A 14,044-nucleotide genomic window follows, 5' to 3' on the forward strand; every position below is an offset into this window, starting at 1 on the left:
CTAAAGACTTTGCTTACATGATCTCTTTTAATTCTCATGATAACCTTTGGCAAAGATTTTATTTTTAGAGCTACTTTAAAATTAGAAAACACAGACTCTTTGGAATAATGGCAAAAATATTTGAAGTCATGAGACGCTGAGAGATGTGGACTCTATTTCTGTTCTACTAGGCCATGTGCAAAATGTGATTAAGCTATCCCTCCACCCGCTACATGCCACGCAAGCTTCTAAAATGTCCTGGAGCGCTCATATCCAAGCTAGTGCCCCAAGGACAAATTTAGGACAGCTCATTTCTCTTCAGAAAGTTTTCTGGGGATCTGATGACAGATCTGGGGGAGGCCAAGAGTCAGGTGCTGGTGGTCCAAGGTCTTCTGTACAACACTCATCAGAATGGCCAGCACGTCTGCTTGTGCAAATCCTCCCATGGCTTAAAGACTGTCCGTGTCAGTTGTTGTGAGTCTCTTAAGCATTTTATGGTTTGGAGGCCAGTGATCATGTAGCTACATTTTGTAAGTCTTCATTTTCTAGATTACCCATTTGTTTTAATGACAAGGTTACTGAAAGAGTTTGTATTTACTTGATGAGGCTATTATGAAATTATATGTATGGGAAAAGAATATGTTTCTGACCTAAATTTAAGATTTTTTTGTTGTTGTTTAGTTGCTCAGTAGTGTCCAACTCTTTGTGACTCCATGGACTGCAGCCTGCCAGGCTCCTCTGTCCATGGGACTTCCCAGGCAAGAATACCGGAGTGGGTTACCATTTCCTTCTCCAGGGAATCTTCCCAGTCCAGGAATTGAACCTGCATCTCCCGCATTGACGGGCAGATTGTTTACCAATGAGCCACCAGGGAAGCCCAAATGTAAGATACTCACATACAAAAATAACTATCTATATACCTGCTACACTGGTATATACTACATTGTATATTTAAAATCAATGTACCAGTAAGGTTCTGAAAAGAAAACATAGCAAGAGTTTTCTATATTTTCCTGCTCTTTGAAAGGGGAAACTAAGAATGTTAAAAAGTAAAAGGAAATAATGTATGCTAAAGAAAGAGATTAAATGATTAAATTTTAAAAGAAAATCATCATAACCTAACACTGACATCATGGTTTCACGTAAAGATGCTGGCCTGTATTGTCAATGCATTGTTTACATGTGCTCTTTTCTTACAGAGTCCACTCTTGCTCTGCTCACCACATGATGGGCCAATGAATCCAAGAGATGAGGGGTTGAGACAAGGAAGAGACTTAAATCAGGAGCCAGCTGACCAAGAAGATGGCACGCTACCACCTCAAAATAATCATCTTATCTGAGTCTGGATGCCAGGTTCTTTTATAGATCAGAAATGGGGGGGAGGTGAGGAAGCAAAGTAAAAAAGCCATTAATCTTGCAAAAATCTCTGAGAAAGGCAAGCCTCAGGCAGGGTATGTGTTAATTTCTTCCTTCCTGCCATCTGCAGGTGGACAGGGTTCTGAACAAAGGCAATTTAGCTTAATAGTCAGGCACAGGGGCAGGATTCTCTGAAGCAGCCCATTCTGTATGATTATAATAACAAAAGTAATGAAAAGCAAGTCAAGAAGAAACAGTTCCAACATGGAGTCAGAATTGGCTTCTCTGCAACACCTTCTCTGCCAAGGATAGTCTTCCTGCCTCTATTTTCTTGCCCTGGTTCTATTTATCCTTGAAGTCTTAGCGTAAGCTTCCTGGAGCTTTGCTGGCCTTGCAGATTTTGCTATGTTGGCCCTGTTTTATGGTCTTAGTGAATGCTACTATAATTTTCCTTTATACTATATAAATCTATTTAAGTGGTTATTCACGCAATTATTAGCTTAATTCTCTGCTTTCTTGTTGAACTATAAGTTCTACTTGTGCGGGGACCATGTCTGTCTTGCTTCTCATTTTGGCCTTTTACAGAGTGAGCATTCTATAAATATTTCTTTTCAGAAAAACAAAGTGTAATCAAGATTAAGACTAATTTGAATATAATTCTATATTGATGGAAGATATGCTTTAAAACCAATATATATTTTGGGGCTCCAAAATCACTGCAGATGGTGACTGCAGCCATGAAATTTAAAGATGCTTGCTCCTTGGAAGAATCAAGCTATGACCAACCTAGACAGCATATTAAAAAGCAGAGACATTACTTTACCAACAAAGGTCCATCTAGTCAAAGCTATGGTTTTTCCAGTAGTCATGTAAGGATGTGAGAGTTGGACTATAAAGAAAGCTGAGCACCAAGGAATTGATGCTTTTGAACTGTGGTGTTGGAGAAGACTCTTGAGAGTCCCTTGGACTGCAAGGAGATCCAACCAGTCCATCCTGAAGGAAATCAGTCCTGAATATTCATTGGAAGGACTGATGCTGAAGCTGAAACTCCAATACTTTGGCCACCTGATGCAAAGAACTGACTCATTGGAAAAGACCCTGATGCTGGGAAACACTGAAGGCAGGAGGAGAAGGGGATGACAGAGGAGGAGACGGTTGGATGGCATCACCAACTCGATGGACATGAGTTTGAGCAAGCTCTGGGAGTTGGTGATGGACAGGGAAGCCTGGCATGATGCAGTCCATGTGGTCGCAGAGTTGGACACGACTGAACAACTGAACTGACTGACAAGACAATGAAAAGAAAACATAGCAAGACTTTTCTTTATTTTCCTTCTCTTTGTAAACAGAAAATGAGAATATTAAAAATTAAAGACTGCAAAAATAAATAAAAGTAATCAATAGAATATGTTGAACCAATATTGTTTAAATTATCACTAAATGGTCAAGACTCCTTACCTGCAAAGGTAGCAGGCTTGACTCTTTCATATCATTATATTGATACTACCAAGACTGTCTTAACAGAACCTTCTGGAAGGCCCATAAAAGAAATCCCAGAGAAAGACTTTTCTGAAACTTCAACTGTAGATTATATAATCTCTACATTCTCTCTGTAAAATGTGAAATAAACTAATTCTAACATGCTAACTGAAAAGGCCAGATGATAGCTACTTGCAATATATGCTTCTGGAATTCAACTTAAAGAAATGAATTTAGTTTAACATTATGTATTTCTTCCAAACCCATGAAGGCAGAGTCTAGGCTGGACATATTAATAATTGGGTAAGTTATAAAATCAGAAGTAAGACAGATGGAGCTATAACATCAGTGGAGTTTAAGAGCACTATTAGGCAAGGATTCAACTTGTAAATGAACTGAAAGAGTCTGGCTAAGTGATAAAACCCAACCTCCAATGAACAAGGGGATTTCAGACTCTTCAGAGTCCTGTTCTCCTTAGAATGTTTTCCCAACCCCATCAACATAGAAAATGCTTCTTTTTTACGGAAGGATAGTTGATGTACAACTATATTTATATAAGTTATAGGTGTACAATATAGTGATTCACAAGTTTTAAAGGTTATACGCTGTTCATAATTATTATAAAATATTGGCTACATTCCCTGTGTTGTACAATATATCCTTGTAGCTTATTTATTTTACACATAATACTCTGTACCTCTTACTCCCCTACCTCTATATTGCCCCTCCCCACTTCTGCTTCCCTCCGCCCACTAGTAGCCACTAGTTAGTTCTCTTTATGAGTCCGTTTATTTATTTTTTTATATTCACTAGTTTGTTGTATTTTTTAGATACTACATACAAATGATATTATATATTTATCTTTCTCTCTCTGACACTTCACTTAGTATGATAATCCCTAGTTCCATCCATGTTGCCACAAATGGCAAAATGTAGTTCTTTTTTATGGCTGAGTAGCATTCCACTGTATAATTAAACCACATCTCTTTTATCCATTCATCTCTTGGACACATAGGTTGCTGCTGTATTTTGGTAATTGTAAATACTGTTGTTTGAACATTGGGATGCATGTATCTTTTCAAATTACTGTGTGTTCTTTTGTTCTTTTATAAATATAAAATATTCCTTACATGAGCTTTCTATATGTGGTGCTGATGTTAAATCTGACTTAGGCAAGAGAATTATAAAATGCCTACTAAATTGCTCTCAGCCTGAGGGGCTAAGTTCTCAGTGTTCCAGGTATAGAAAGCTACTGAGGATGTAAAAACTTTTGTAGAAATGAAATATATAGAAAAACTATTGTTGTCATTGTTGTTTAGCCACTAAATAGTGTCCAACTTTTTGTGACTCCATGACTGTGGCCCACTAGGTTCCTCTATCCATGAGATTTCCCAGGCAAGAATATCAGAGTGTATTGCTATTTCCTTCACCAGGGGATCTTCCTGACCCAGGAATTGAACCTGCATCTTCTGCATTGGCAGGTGAATTCTTTACCACTGAGCTACCAGGGAAGCCCAGAAACTCTCTAACCATGAACAAACCTGACAGGGCATGAGGCACAGTTGAGAAAGATACTTCCTCTGGAATGTGAGAAGAAAGATTTAGAAACAAAGTTAAATGAAGATGGGAGCAGCTTAGCTCATAGAAGTGAGATCAAACACACCATAGAAAATACATGTTACAGTGCAATTGCCCTCTGGGAGTTACAGGATTATGAAAGTCTAACTTAATTAAGGGAGAAAATAGGTCACATTTAACAACCGCATATGTGACACATCATTTTGACTACAGAAGAACTGAAGAGGAGAGAAAAATTAAGATATCAAAAATACAGGGAAGGGAACCATAGAATTCATCAATCTCTTCTCTTCCATCTATATCAAGTATGTTCTGATTTTATACATATAAAAAATTCACCATTGTTCTAATCTCCCTCATTAAAAAACACTTGCAGTATTCCTGAAAAAGAGATTTCAGGTGTCAAAAGAAAAGAGAAACAAAATGATCCAACAAATTTTTTTTAAAAAAAGGACTGAATTAAGAGGTAATAAATATTCTTCTTCTCATAAAAATATACCTTGCACCTACCTTCCTTTCTCCCCCTTGTGTCATCAAGTGACAGGTAATCAAGTACTTGTGAACCCTGCATGAAATCTCCCCCTTTTCAGGGCTCAATGTCCCTGTGGGGTCGAGCTAATTACAGGTACATTTCCTCTGCAAGGCAGTCACACTCTGTTCTATTGAAGGCACAATTAATTATTGAACAAAGCTAGCTGGAGATTTTTGCTCGTATGGCCATGGGTTACAGGTAGCTTTGCTGTCACACAGGGAGCAGAGCCTCTTCTTTGAGTGTCTTTATGAAAGGCTTTGGATTATAGCTGAAAAGGATCAACCCCTGTTTCCAAATTTTGCAAAGGAAAACACACAAAACAACACCCCCCCCCAATTTCCTATATAGAATAGTAAAGACAAATTCTCTCTCATGTAATCAAGAATATGACTATAATCAGGTGGTTATTTAGGTCAGATGTGAAAAAGATGAAAAAGTAGACTTGGGAATTAATACCCATTGTAGAGCGAATTGGAGTCTGTCCTTGAGTCTGTGGGCTTCCCTTGGGCTTCCCTAGTGGCTCAGAGGTAAAGAATCTGCCTGCAATGCAGGAAACCCGGGTTCGATCCCTGGGTTGGAAAGATTCCCTGGAGGAGGGCATGGCAACCCACTCCAGTACTCTTGCCTGGAGAATCCCATGGACAGAGGAACCTGGCAGGCTATACAGTCCATAGTGTCACACACAGTTGGAAGCGACCAAGCAGCAGCAGCAGCTTGAGCCTGTGAATGAAGCAAGGAAGTAGTTTTGCAGGTGCCAGGGCAGGATTTGACCCAGGGAGAGGGCCTAGATAGATTATAGAAGAATAAAGTTATTTCTCTTAAGATGTATTTAGGAACTTAATGGGAGATCTTCCCAAAGCCCCATGGAGTCATAGACGAATGCAGAAAATCCTTGTCCCACGCTTCAAGCCATAGTCTTGAGCAAGGGTCTTTAAACTATTCTGTAAAGGGCCAGATAGAAAATATTTTAGGCTTTAAAGGTTAAACCATATCTGTTGCAACAAAAGTCTGCTGTCTTTTTTTTTTTTTTTTTTACAGCAGCCATAGACATCATATAAATGACTAAGCATGGCTGTATTTCATTAAAACTGTATTTAAGGGCACGGAAATTTTAGTGTCCATATATTTTTTAAAATTCTTTTGATTTTTTTCTAACCATTTAAAAATTATTCTAAGCTTGCAAAAAAAAGTGAGGTGGGTTGAATTTGGCCCAGGGACTACAGTTTCCTGACACCACCCTCCCCCGACTATTGGGAATCCTTCTGTGTACACCAATTTTTCTATTAATTTTGAAGTCCCTCAGGTTCTCTGACTGTATGTAAATGGTCCCTTTATTCTGGAAGATCTAGCTTGTCCTTTGATCTTTAGATGACTTGAAATATCATGGATAACCAGATTATTCAGGGTTCAAACCATTTGTTTACTGTCATTAACAAGTTAACTAAAGTTAGCCATGAAAATCTACACTTATAGAACAAGCCTGGGGAAGTCTTGAAACTGGTTTGATTTCATTACTTTTCTGAACTGAGGGGATAAAAAAGAATTATCTTTCGTTTCAGATCATCAATAGTATTTTTCCCTGAAAAAAAAAACAAAACAAAACTATTTACTAGTCAATAATGCACCAAAGGGATAAGGCATTTTTATTAATATTAATGCAGTTCATTTCTTGATTATAACTTGAATATAATCTATTTCCTCCTTTCTTATTTTCTTTTATCTGCCATATATTCCATAAAAAATAAGAGATCATAAATACTATACAAACATTTAAATTAATTACAAAAGGGAGATGATATGAAAATAACGATAAGAAAACAAGATGAAAGCAAGAGTGTGTCTATATATGGATTTGATGCCATAAATCCCACACAGTTTGTTCAAAATCCATTTCATTAAGGTGTAATTTATATATGATTTCCTCTATTCTTTTTCAGACTGGTTATAAATTTGGCTCTAAGTTTGGTAACAGCTAATATAATGAAGGACTCCTCATTATTTGTAAAAATTCATTGGGTTCATTTAAAAAAACAAACCATTGCTTAGAAATAGGACAGTAGAAATACTGAAATAAAAGAGGAACTTCCTCAAAGGGTCCTTTCAGAGGAAACTATGTAATGCAATAACAATCTCTCAAAGCAACATTACAGAAAATACAATGATTTCAGAGGATATATCTTCTGTAAATCCTTAAATATGTGCCCCAAACTTTTATACCAAATTGTCACTTAGTAAAATCAATTTTACAGGAGAAAGGTAGGTATGTTGTGGGATTGAGGGTTAATATATGCAATTCCATTCAAGGAGAATGTGCTCTGGAGGTTAAATTTAATTCAGGGGAAAGGTATATGATAACCAGTGGCTCAAACTTCAGATAATCCTGCATTTGTATTTTTTTCCATGTGAGGTTTAAAATGAGAATGAGAGGATATGAGTTTGAGGTTCATCCCATAAATAAGTGCCTCATTTACTGCTTTTATATATTCTCAACAAATAACAAGCTGTAAGCATTAATAACAAGAACAAGTTTTGACTTAACATCATCTTAAGAAAATAGAAGCCTCTAATCAGAACTGGTGCCTAAATAAAAGACTATTCCATAGGTTAGTCCAAACTTCACCTGGTAAATTAATTTGAGGGCTAATATGAAATGCAGGCCCATATTTTCATACCACAAAATACAAAATTATTTAAAGATGCTATAACCAAACACTACCCTAGTCTGGTCTTTCAGAAGTATATCAATATAGATCCCATTGTCTATCGAGCTTTGCATAACAATATTCATGGTGTTCACTTCAAAATTAATATGTTGTATTTGAATCTGTAGATATTTATATGAGAAAATGTTAAGAGAATATCAGATATAAATGAGTTAAATGTTTGGGGCTAGTTACCAAAATAAATGATATTTTATAAGAAAAATTGATCCGTAATTCCTCTTTCTGAAAGAACTAAATAGCAGACCCGATTCTGTGAATACTGTGTCATTCACAAAGGCATAGTTTTGTAGGTAAGAAAATTCAGTCTGTGGAGTAGGAGAGGACACATGCAGTTAATCCTAAATAATTCGGTAAAAACATTTAAATGGGATTTAAAAGGCAGTAGAACCTCAGAACCCAGTGACGGTTGTGGGAAGGAGGAGGAGAGAATGCAGACGACATTTCTGAGAAATGATTTTCCAACTTTCATTAAATTAGCATCAATAGCTGGAGATGCATAATGAGTTCATGAAGGTTAGTCCATGCCTGGTACCCCTCCAGAGAGCCAGATGCTAAGGACAGGCTATTGTAAGTCACAACTTTGTATTATTCCTGAAAGATTTCTTCACAAGGTGCTACAGTATTAGGAAACTATATTTAAAAGCAAAGCAACACAAAAAGCACACAAAGAACTATGGGAATTTAATCCATACAAAATATTGTCCCAAGACATTCAGATACCGACCTGCTTTAGACATAATTATTAAGTCATTTAATGCATTTAATGTTTCTATATTGCTTGCCTTGGGGGAGTGGCCTATTAAAATGAAATATACCTTATATATAAACCACAGACCTATATATATAGTATAATATATATATGGTATGGTTGTAGACTTTATAGAGATGGACATATTAGCCAAGACCAGAGATGACCCTAAACAAGTTAGCTCTATGCAACTATTCTAACAGTGTTTTTTAAAATGTATTTACTTTTTAATTGAAGGATAATTGCTTTAGAGAATTCTGTTGGCTTCTGCCAAACATCAACATGAATCAGCCATAGTTATACAAGGGAGGGAGTTCTAATAGGGTTTTAATAACAACACACAGGCTTGCCTTTTGGATCCAATGGAATCACAGAAGCATGAGGATATTTTAAATGGTGTGTTGTATCTTGGTGCCTGGAGAGTTGCTTACCAGTTGGTGTAAGGTGTCTCCAGGTGATCACGGGTTCAGGACGGCCATTGGCCATGCAGACCAGGGTGACGTTGCTGCCCTCATTCACAGTGACATCCGAAGAGATGTTGGAGATCTTTGGTGGAACTGTTAAGACAAAAGCAAATGGAATAAGTAACCACATCATTAAAAGTAGGTTTGCAGTGCTGGTCCATGCAATTGGAAGTGGCAAATCTAAGCAAAGTACTTTTCTGACTTGAACCATTTGAATTTTTGTGTTAAGAAGATTACATACTTTAGGACTTCCTTACAGGTTCAGTGAGCAGATGTAAAGGATGGGTCTTACTATAAGGTGAGAATCTTTCCACTGTGGTCAAGCACTATAGGAAGTACACAGAGTAACACAATGAAAATATCTTAGCTCTTTTATGATTCCAAGGGACCTGGTTTTGTTATTAGAGAGTGTGCACAAGTATAAGCATTAAGAATAGATTTTTCTTATCACTAGGTACTACTTACATTTATTTTCTTATGTAGATAAAATGAATGTATTTTCTTCAAATGTCAGGAAAAGAAAAGCAATGTTATTTAATATCAGATTGCAAGTTCTGTTATTAAGATGCAGTAATCTGGTTGTTTACAATCTAGCCACATAATGAAACCCCTAGTTAATCACTACAACAGAAAGCCCTAAATATCATCTTGGTGACTGACAGGTCTGATGATGTTACCTCAGAGGTTAAACATGGAATTTATAAGGCCTATGTCACAGACAGGAGGGCGTGCATGTGTGCAAAGTCTCTTTAGTCACAACCTATTCTTTCCAACCCTAATAACTGTAGCCTGCCAGGCTCCTCTGTCCATGGATTCTCCAGGCAAGAACATTGGAGTGGGTTGTCATGCCCTCCTCCAGGGGATCTTTCAGACCCAGGGGTCTAACCTGCGTCTCTTGCATCTCCTGCATTGGCAGGCAGGTTCTTTACAATTAGCGCCACTGGGAAGCCCCAAGTTCAGTTAGGTCACTCAGTTGTGTCTGACTCTTTGTGACCCCATGGACTGCAGAACACCAGGCTTCCCTGTCCATCACCAACTCCCGGAGCCTACTCAAACTCATGTCCATCATGTTGGTGATGCCATCCAACCATCTCATCCTCTATTGTTCCCTTCTCTTCTTGCCTTCAATCTTCCCTAGCATCTGGGTCTTTTCAAATGAATCAGTTCTTTGCATCAGGTGGCCAAAGTATTAGCATTTCAGCTTCAGCATCACTCCTTCCAATGAACACCCAGGACTGATCTCCTTTAGAATGGACTGGTTGGATCTCCTAGCAGTCCAAGGGACTCTCAAGAGTCTTCTCCAACACCACAGTTCAAAAGCATTAATTCTTCGGTGCTCAGCTTTCTTTATAGTCCAACTCTCACATCCATACATGACCACTGGAAAAACCATAGCTTTGACTAGACAGATCTTTGTTGGTAAAGTAATGTCTCTGCTTTTTAATATGCTGTCTAGGTTGGTCATAGCTTTTCTTCCAAGGAGCAAGCGTCTTTTAATTTCATGGCTGCAGTCACCATCTGCAGTGATTTTGGACCTCCCCAAAATAAAGTCTGTCACTGTTTCCATTGTTGCCCCATCTATTTGCCAACAAGTGATGGGACCGGATGGGATGATGGGAAGACCCAACACCTTATGTAAATTATAAGTAATATCTCAATAACTCCTTATAATAAGTAAATAATATCCTATGAGGATTTTATTTATGGGTAGGAAAATAAGTTATAGAAGAGGCTAGGTGACAAGCAGAAAACAGATGTGAATCTAAAAAGACTCCAGGGCCCACACTCTTAAGCCCTACTTGAATGAAACTTCATCTCCACAATCCAGGCTACCAGATGGCCAAAAATAATGGGAATTACTTTTTGGTGATGTGAGAAATGAGTCCCCAGGGGCTAGCTGTACTGCCGTCTGACTTCCTTCATTAGTGTTCAGGGCAGCAACATTAGATTTCATACTGGTGGGCTTAAGTGGAAAGTGAATTACTTACTCACAAATTTCATCACAGAGGTTATGCCCTGATTACAAATTGCAGAGTTTATGCTTTGACGGTGATTTTCCTTTTCCTATTTTTTTTAACTCTTAGTTGCTTGTGCTGTCCCTGAGAAACTCTGTGTCAGGGGAGGGAAGAAGACAAGAAAGCATGAAGAAGTTCAATAAAAAACAAAACCAAACGAAAAAACTTTTCCCCCCCACTCTTCCTGCCCATTAGAGACTCTGTGCAGAGACAAATAAAACAGGAACATTTTTTGCTTGTAGAAACAGCTGCCTGACAACCATGAGATTCTGAAGATCTCTGTTAGCAGTTATTGATGGGCAACTGACCAGGGCAGAGTGTCAAAGGAGGAAGTGGGAGGAGAATTCTCCTGACTAGCATTCTTCTCACGATGGCATCTTATATGGCCTCTGGGTAGGAACCAATCATTCCAAACCAAACACAATGGCAGAAATAGAATGTAGGTGATTCCTGTTACTTATTAATTTCTATTGGTAGAGTTTCTGTTTCCTCTTTGGGTTAAGAGTATTTTTCTCATATTCATACATTGACTTATAATATAGTATCTTAGACTTTTACAAGGAGGACCTGAAAAGTTATACCCATTTAATAGGGAAGAACTTGAGGCCCAGAGTGGAATAATGGCTTATCAAAGGTGATCCCATCAAGAAATATGGCTAGGCTTAGAATTCAGAGCTCCTGTATGTCCAATTTTTCTATTGTTTAATAGTCACACTTTCTCTTTCCCAATAAGCCACTGTTCTGATCATGTCCCATAACAAATACAATACTACTCCTGATGGTGTTGGAGAACAAGACTTAGACATCCTAGGAATATTTCCTCAACAATCTAAAATCTGTAAAAGGAAGCTGTATAGTAATTACAAGAGCTCACATCACTTAATTCATTGTTAATTCTGAATTCCAAGACAGGACATGGAGTACAGAAAAAAAAAAAAAAAAACAGATATGGTCTAATTTAAAAGAAAAAGTGGAGGGGGAAAGACTCCGTACCCCTAAAATATTGACTATAAAAACATGAAAATTAACAAAACAAAAATCTCCAATGGTCAAGATCCCTGAGAGCTTTTAACAATGATAAAATTTACTATATTGCCTCTCCTTTATACGAGGAATATATATGTACTAAGGACTTTGATTTTACATGGCACAAAATGGGGGGTGGTCACTTGTTCAATGTTACATAGACAGGTGGTGATAAAACTGAGAATAAAATAAAGAACAATTGACTACAGGGCTATGTTTCAGCCACCAACTATATTCCTTTTCCTAATTAAGGACAATATGTTTAGGCTCTGGCTCTCAGATACTGGAGATGTAGACAGCATTTGGGCTAAACAGTTAGAAATGTAATCGTGCTTACATTGTATCCCATCCTGGGTCACTAACTAATAGTTTTTACTCCATCATTTATCTTCCTATTTTATTGGAAGTTTTTTCCCATAAGCATTTATATATGATGCAGTCTTTCTGTTCTAGAGAGAAGACCCCCCACAACCCTGCCAAATCCCATCTTACCTATTTTCAAACCTCTCTATCTCCACGTTCTTGAAGGAACTGTTCTATCTCATGTCTTCATTCCCTAATTCACATTTCATATTCCAACCTTCCGTGCAATCTAGACTCACTCATTAACTTCCAAAGAAACTGCTCTCAAGAAGCTCACCAATGTCCTTGAACGATATTGCTTTTAGGTCCAATGAAAAATTTTGTTATTATTCCCATTTTTCTCTGAAGTATTTTTTGTTGATAGTAACATCATTTTAGCATGGGCGGATGTGACTGGCGCATTTAGCGTGGCGGCTGCGACTGGCGCTACCCCACATCTGAGGTTAGGGGCAGAAGCCGGGAGGACCCCATGCCCGAGAGGAGGCAGGCCAAGAAGAGTTACCCCACGTCCGAGGTCAGGGGCTGTGGCCGGGAGGAGCTACCTCACATCCGAGGAGCGGTGGTTGTGCGGGTGCAGAAGGGCCTAGAGGAGCTATTCCACGTTCAAGGTCAGCAGGGGCTATGGTGAGGAGATACCCCTTGTCCAAGGTAAGGAGCAGCAGCTGCACTTTGCTGGAGCAGCCGTGAAGAGATACCCCATGTCCAAGGTAAGAGAAACCCAAGTAAGACAGTAGGTGTTGCAAGTGGACATGAGAAGGCAGACACACTGAAACCATACTCACAGAAAACTAGTCAATCTAATCACACAAGGACCACAGCCTTGTCTAACTCAGTGAAACAAAGCTATGCCCCTGGGGACACCCAAGACAGGCGGGTCATGGTAGAGAGATCTGACAGAATGTGGAAATGAACAGAGATCATTCTGTTGTTTTTGAGATTGCAAAACGTTTTTGAGATTCTCCACTGGAGAAGGGAATGGCAAACCACTTCAGTATTCTTGCCTTGAGAACCCCATGAACAGTATGAAAAGGCAAAATGATAGGATACTGAAAGAGGAACTCCCCAGGTCAGTAGGTGCCCAATATGCTACTGGAGATCAGTGGAGAAATAACTCCAGAAAGAATGAAGGGATGGAGCCAAAGCAAAAACAATACCCAGTTGTGGATGTGACTGGTGATATAAGCAAGGTCAGATGCTGTAAAGAGCAATATTGCATAGGAACCTGGAATGTCAAGTCCATGAATCAAGGCAAATTGGAAGTGGTCAAACAGGAGATGGCAAGAGTGAATGTCGACATTCTAGCAATCAGCGAACTAAAATGGACTGGAATGGGTGAATTTAACTCAGATGACCCTTATATCTACTACTGTAGACAGGAATCCCTCAGAAGAAATGGAGTAGCCATCATGGTCAACAAAAGAGTTCGAAATGCAGTACTTGGATGCAATCTCAAAAATGATAGAATGATCTCTGTTCGTTTCCAAGGCAAACCATTCAATATCACAGTAATCCAAGTCTATGCCCCAACCAGTAACACTGAAGAAGCTGAAGTTGAACGGTTCTATGAAGACCTACAAGACCTTTTAGAACTAACACCCAAAAAAGATGTCCTTTTCATTATAGGGGACTGGAATGCAAAAGTAGGAAGTCAAGAAACACCTGGAGTAACAGGCAAATTTGGCCTTGGAATACGGAATGAAGCAGGGCAAAGACTAACAGAGTTTTGCCAAGAAAATGCACTGGTCATAGCAAACACCCTCTTCCAACAACACAAGAGAAGA

At 38.5% G+C, this 14,044-nt stretch overlaps 1 protein-coding gene across 1 annotated transcript in view; it reads right to left on the bottom strand.

Moving 5' to 3' along the window:
• LSAMP (limbic system-associated membrane protein) overlaps positions 1-14,044 on the bottom strand; it is a 713,821-nt gene that overhangs the window by 223,769 nt on the left and 476,008 nt on the right. Inside the window, exon 3 of the mRNA XM_010845361.1 lies at positions 8,827-8,952. Coding sequence (XP_010843663.1) covers positions 8,827-8,952 — 126 coding nt within the window. The remainder of the gene's footprint in view (positions 1-8,826; positions 8,953-14,044) is intronic.

Source organism: Bison bison, unplaced genomic scaffold, assembly GCF_000754665.1.
Source record: "Bison bison bison isolate TAMUID 2011002044 unplaced genomic scaffold, Bison_UMD1.0 scf7180017864215, whole genome shotgun sequence".
Classification (NCBI taxonomy): Eukaryota; Metazoa; Chordata; class Mammalia; order Artiodactyla; family Bovidae; genus Bison; species Bison bison.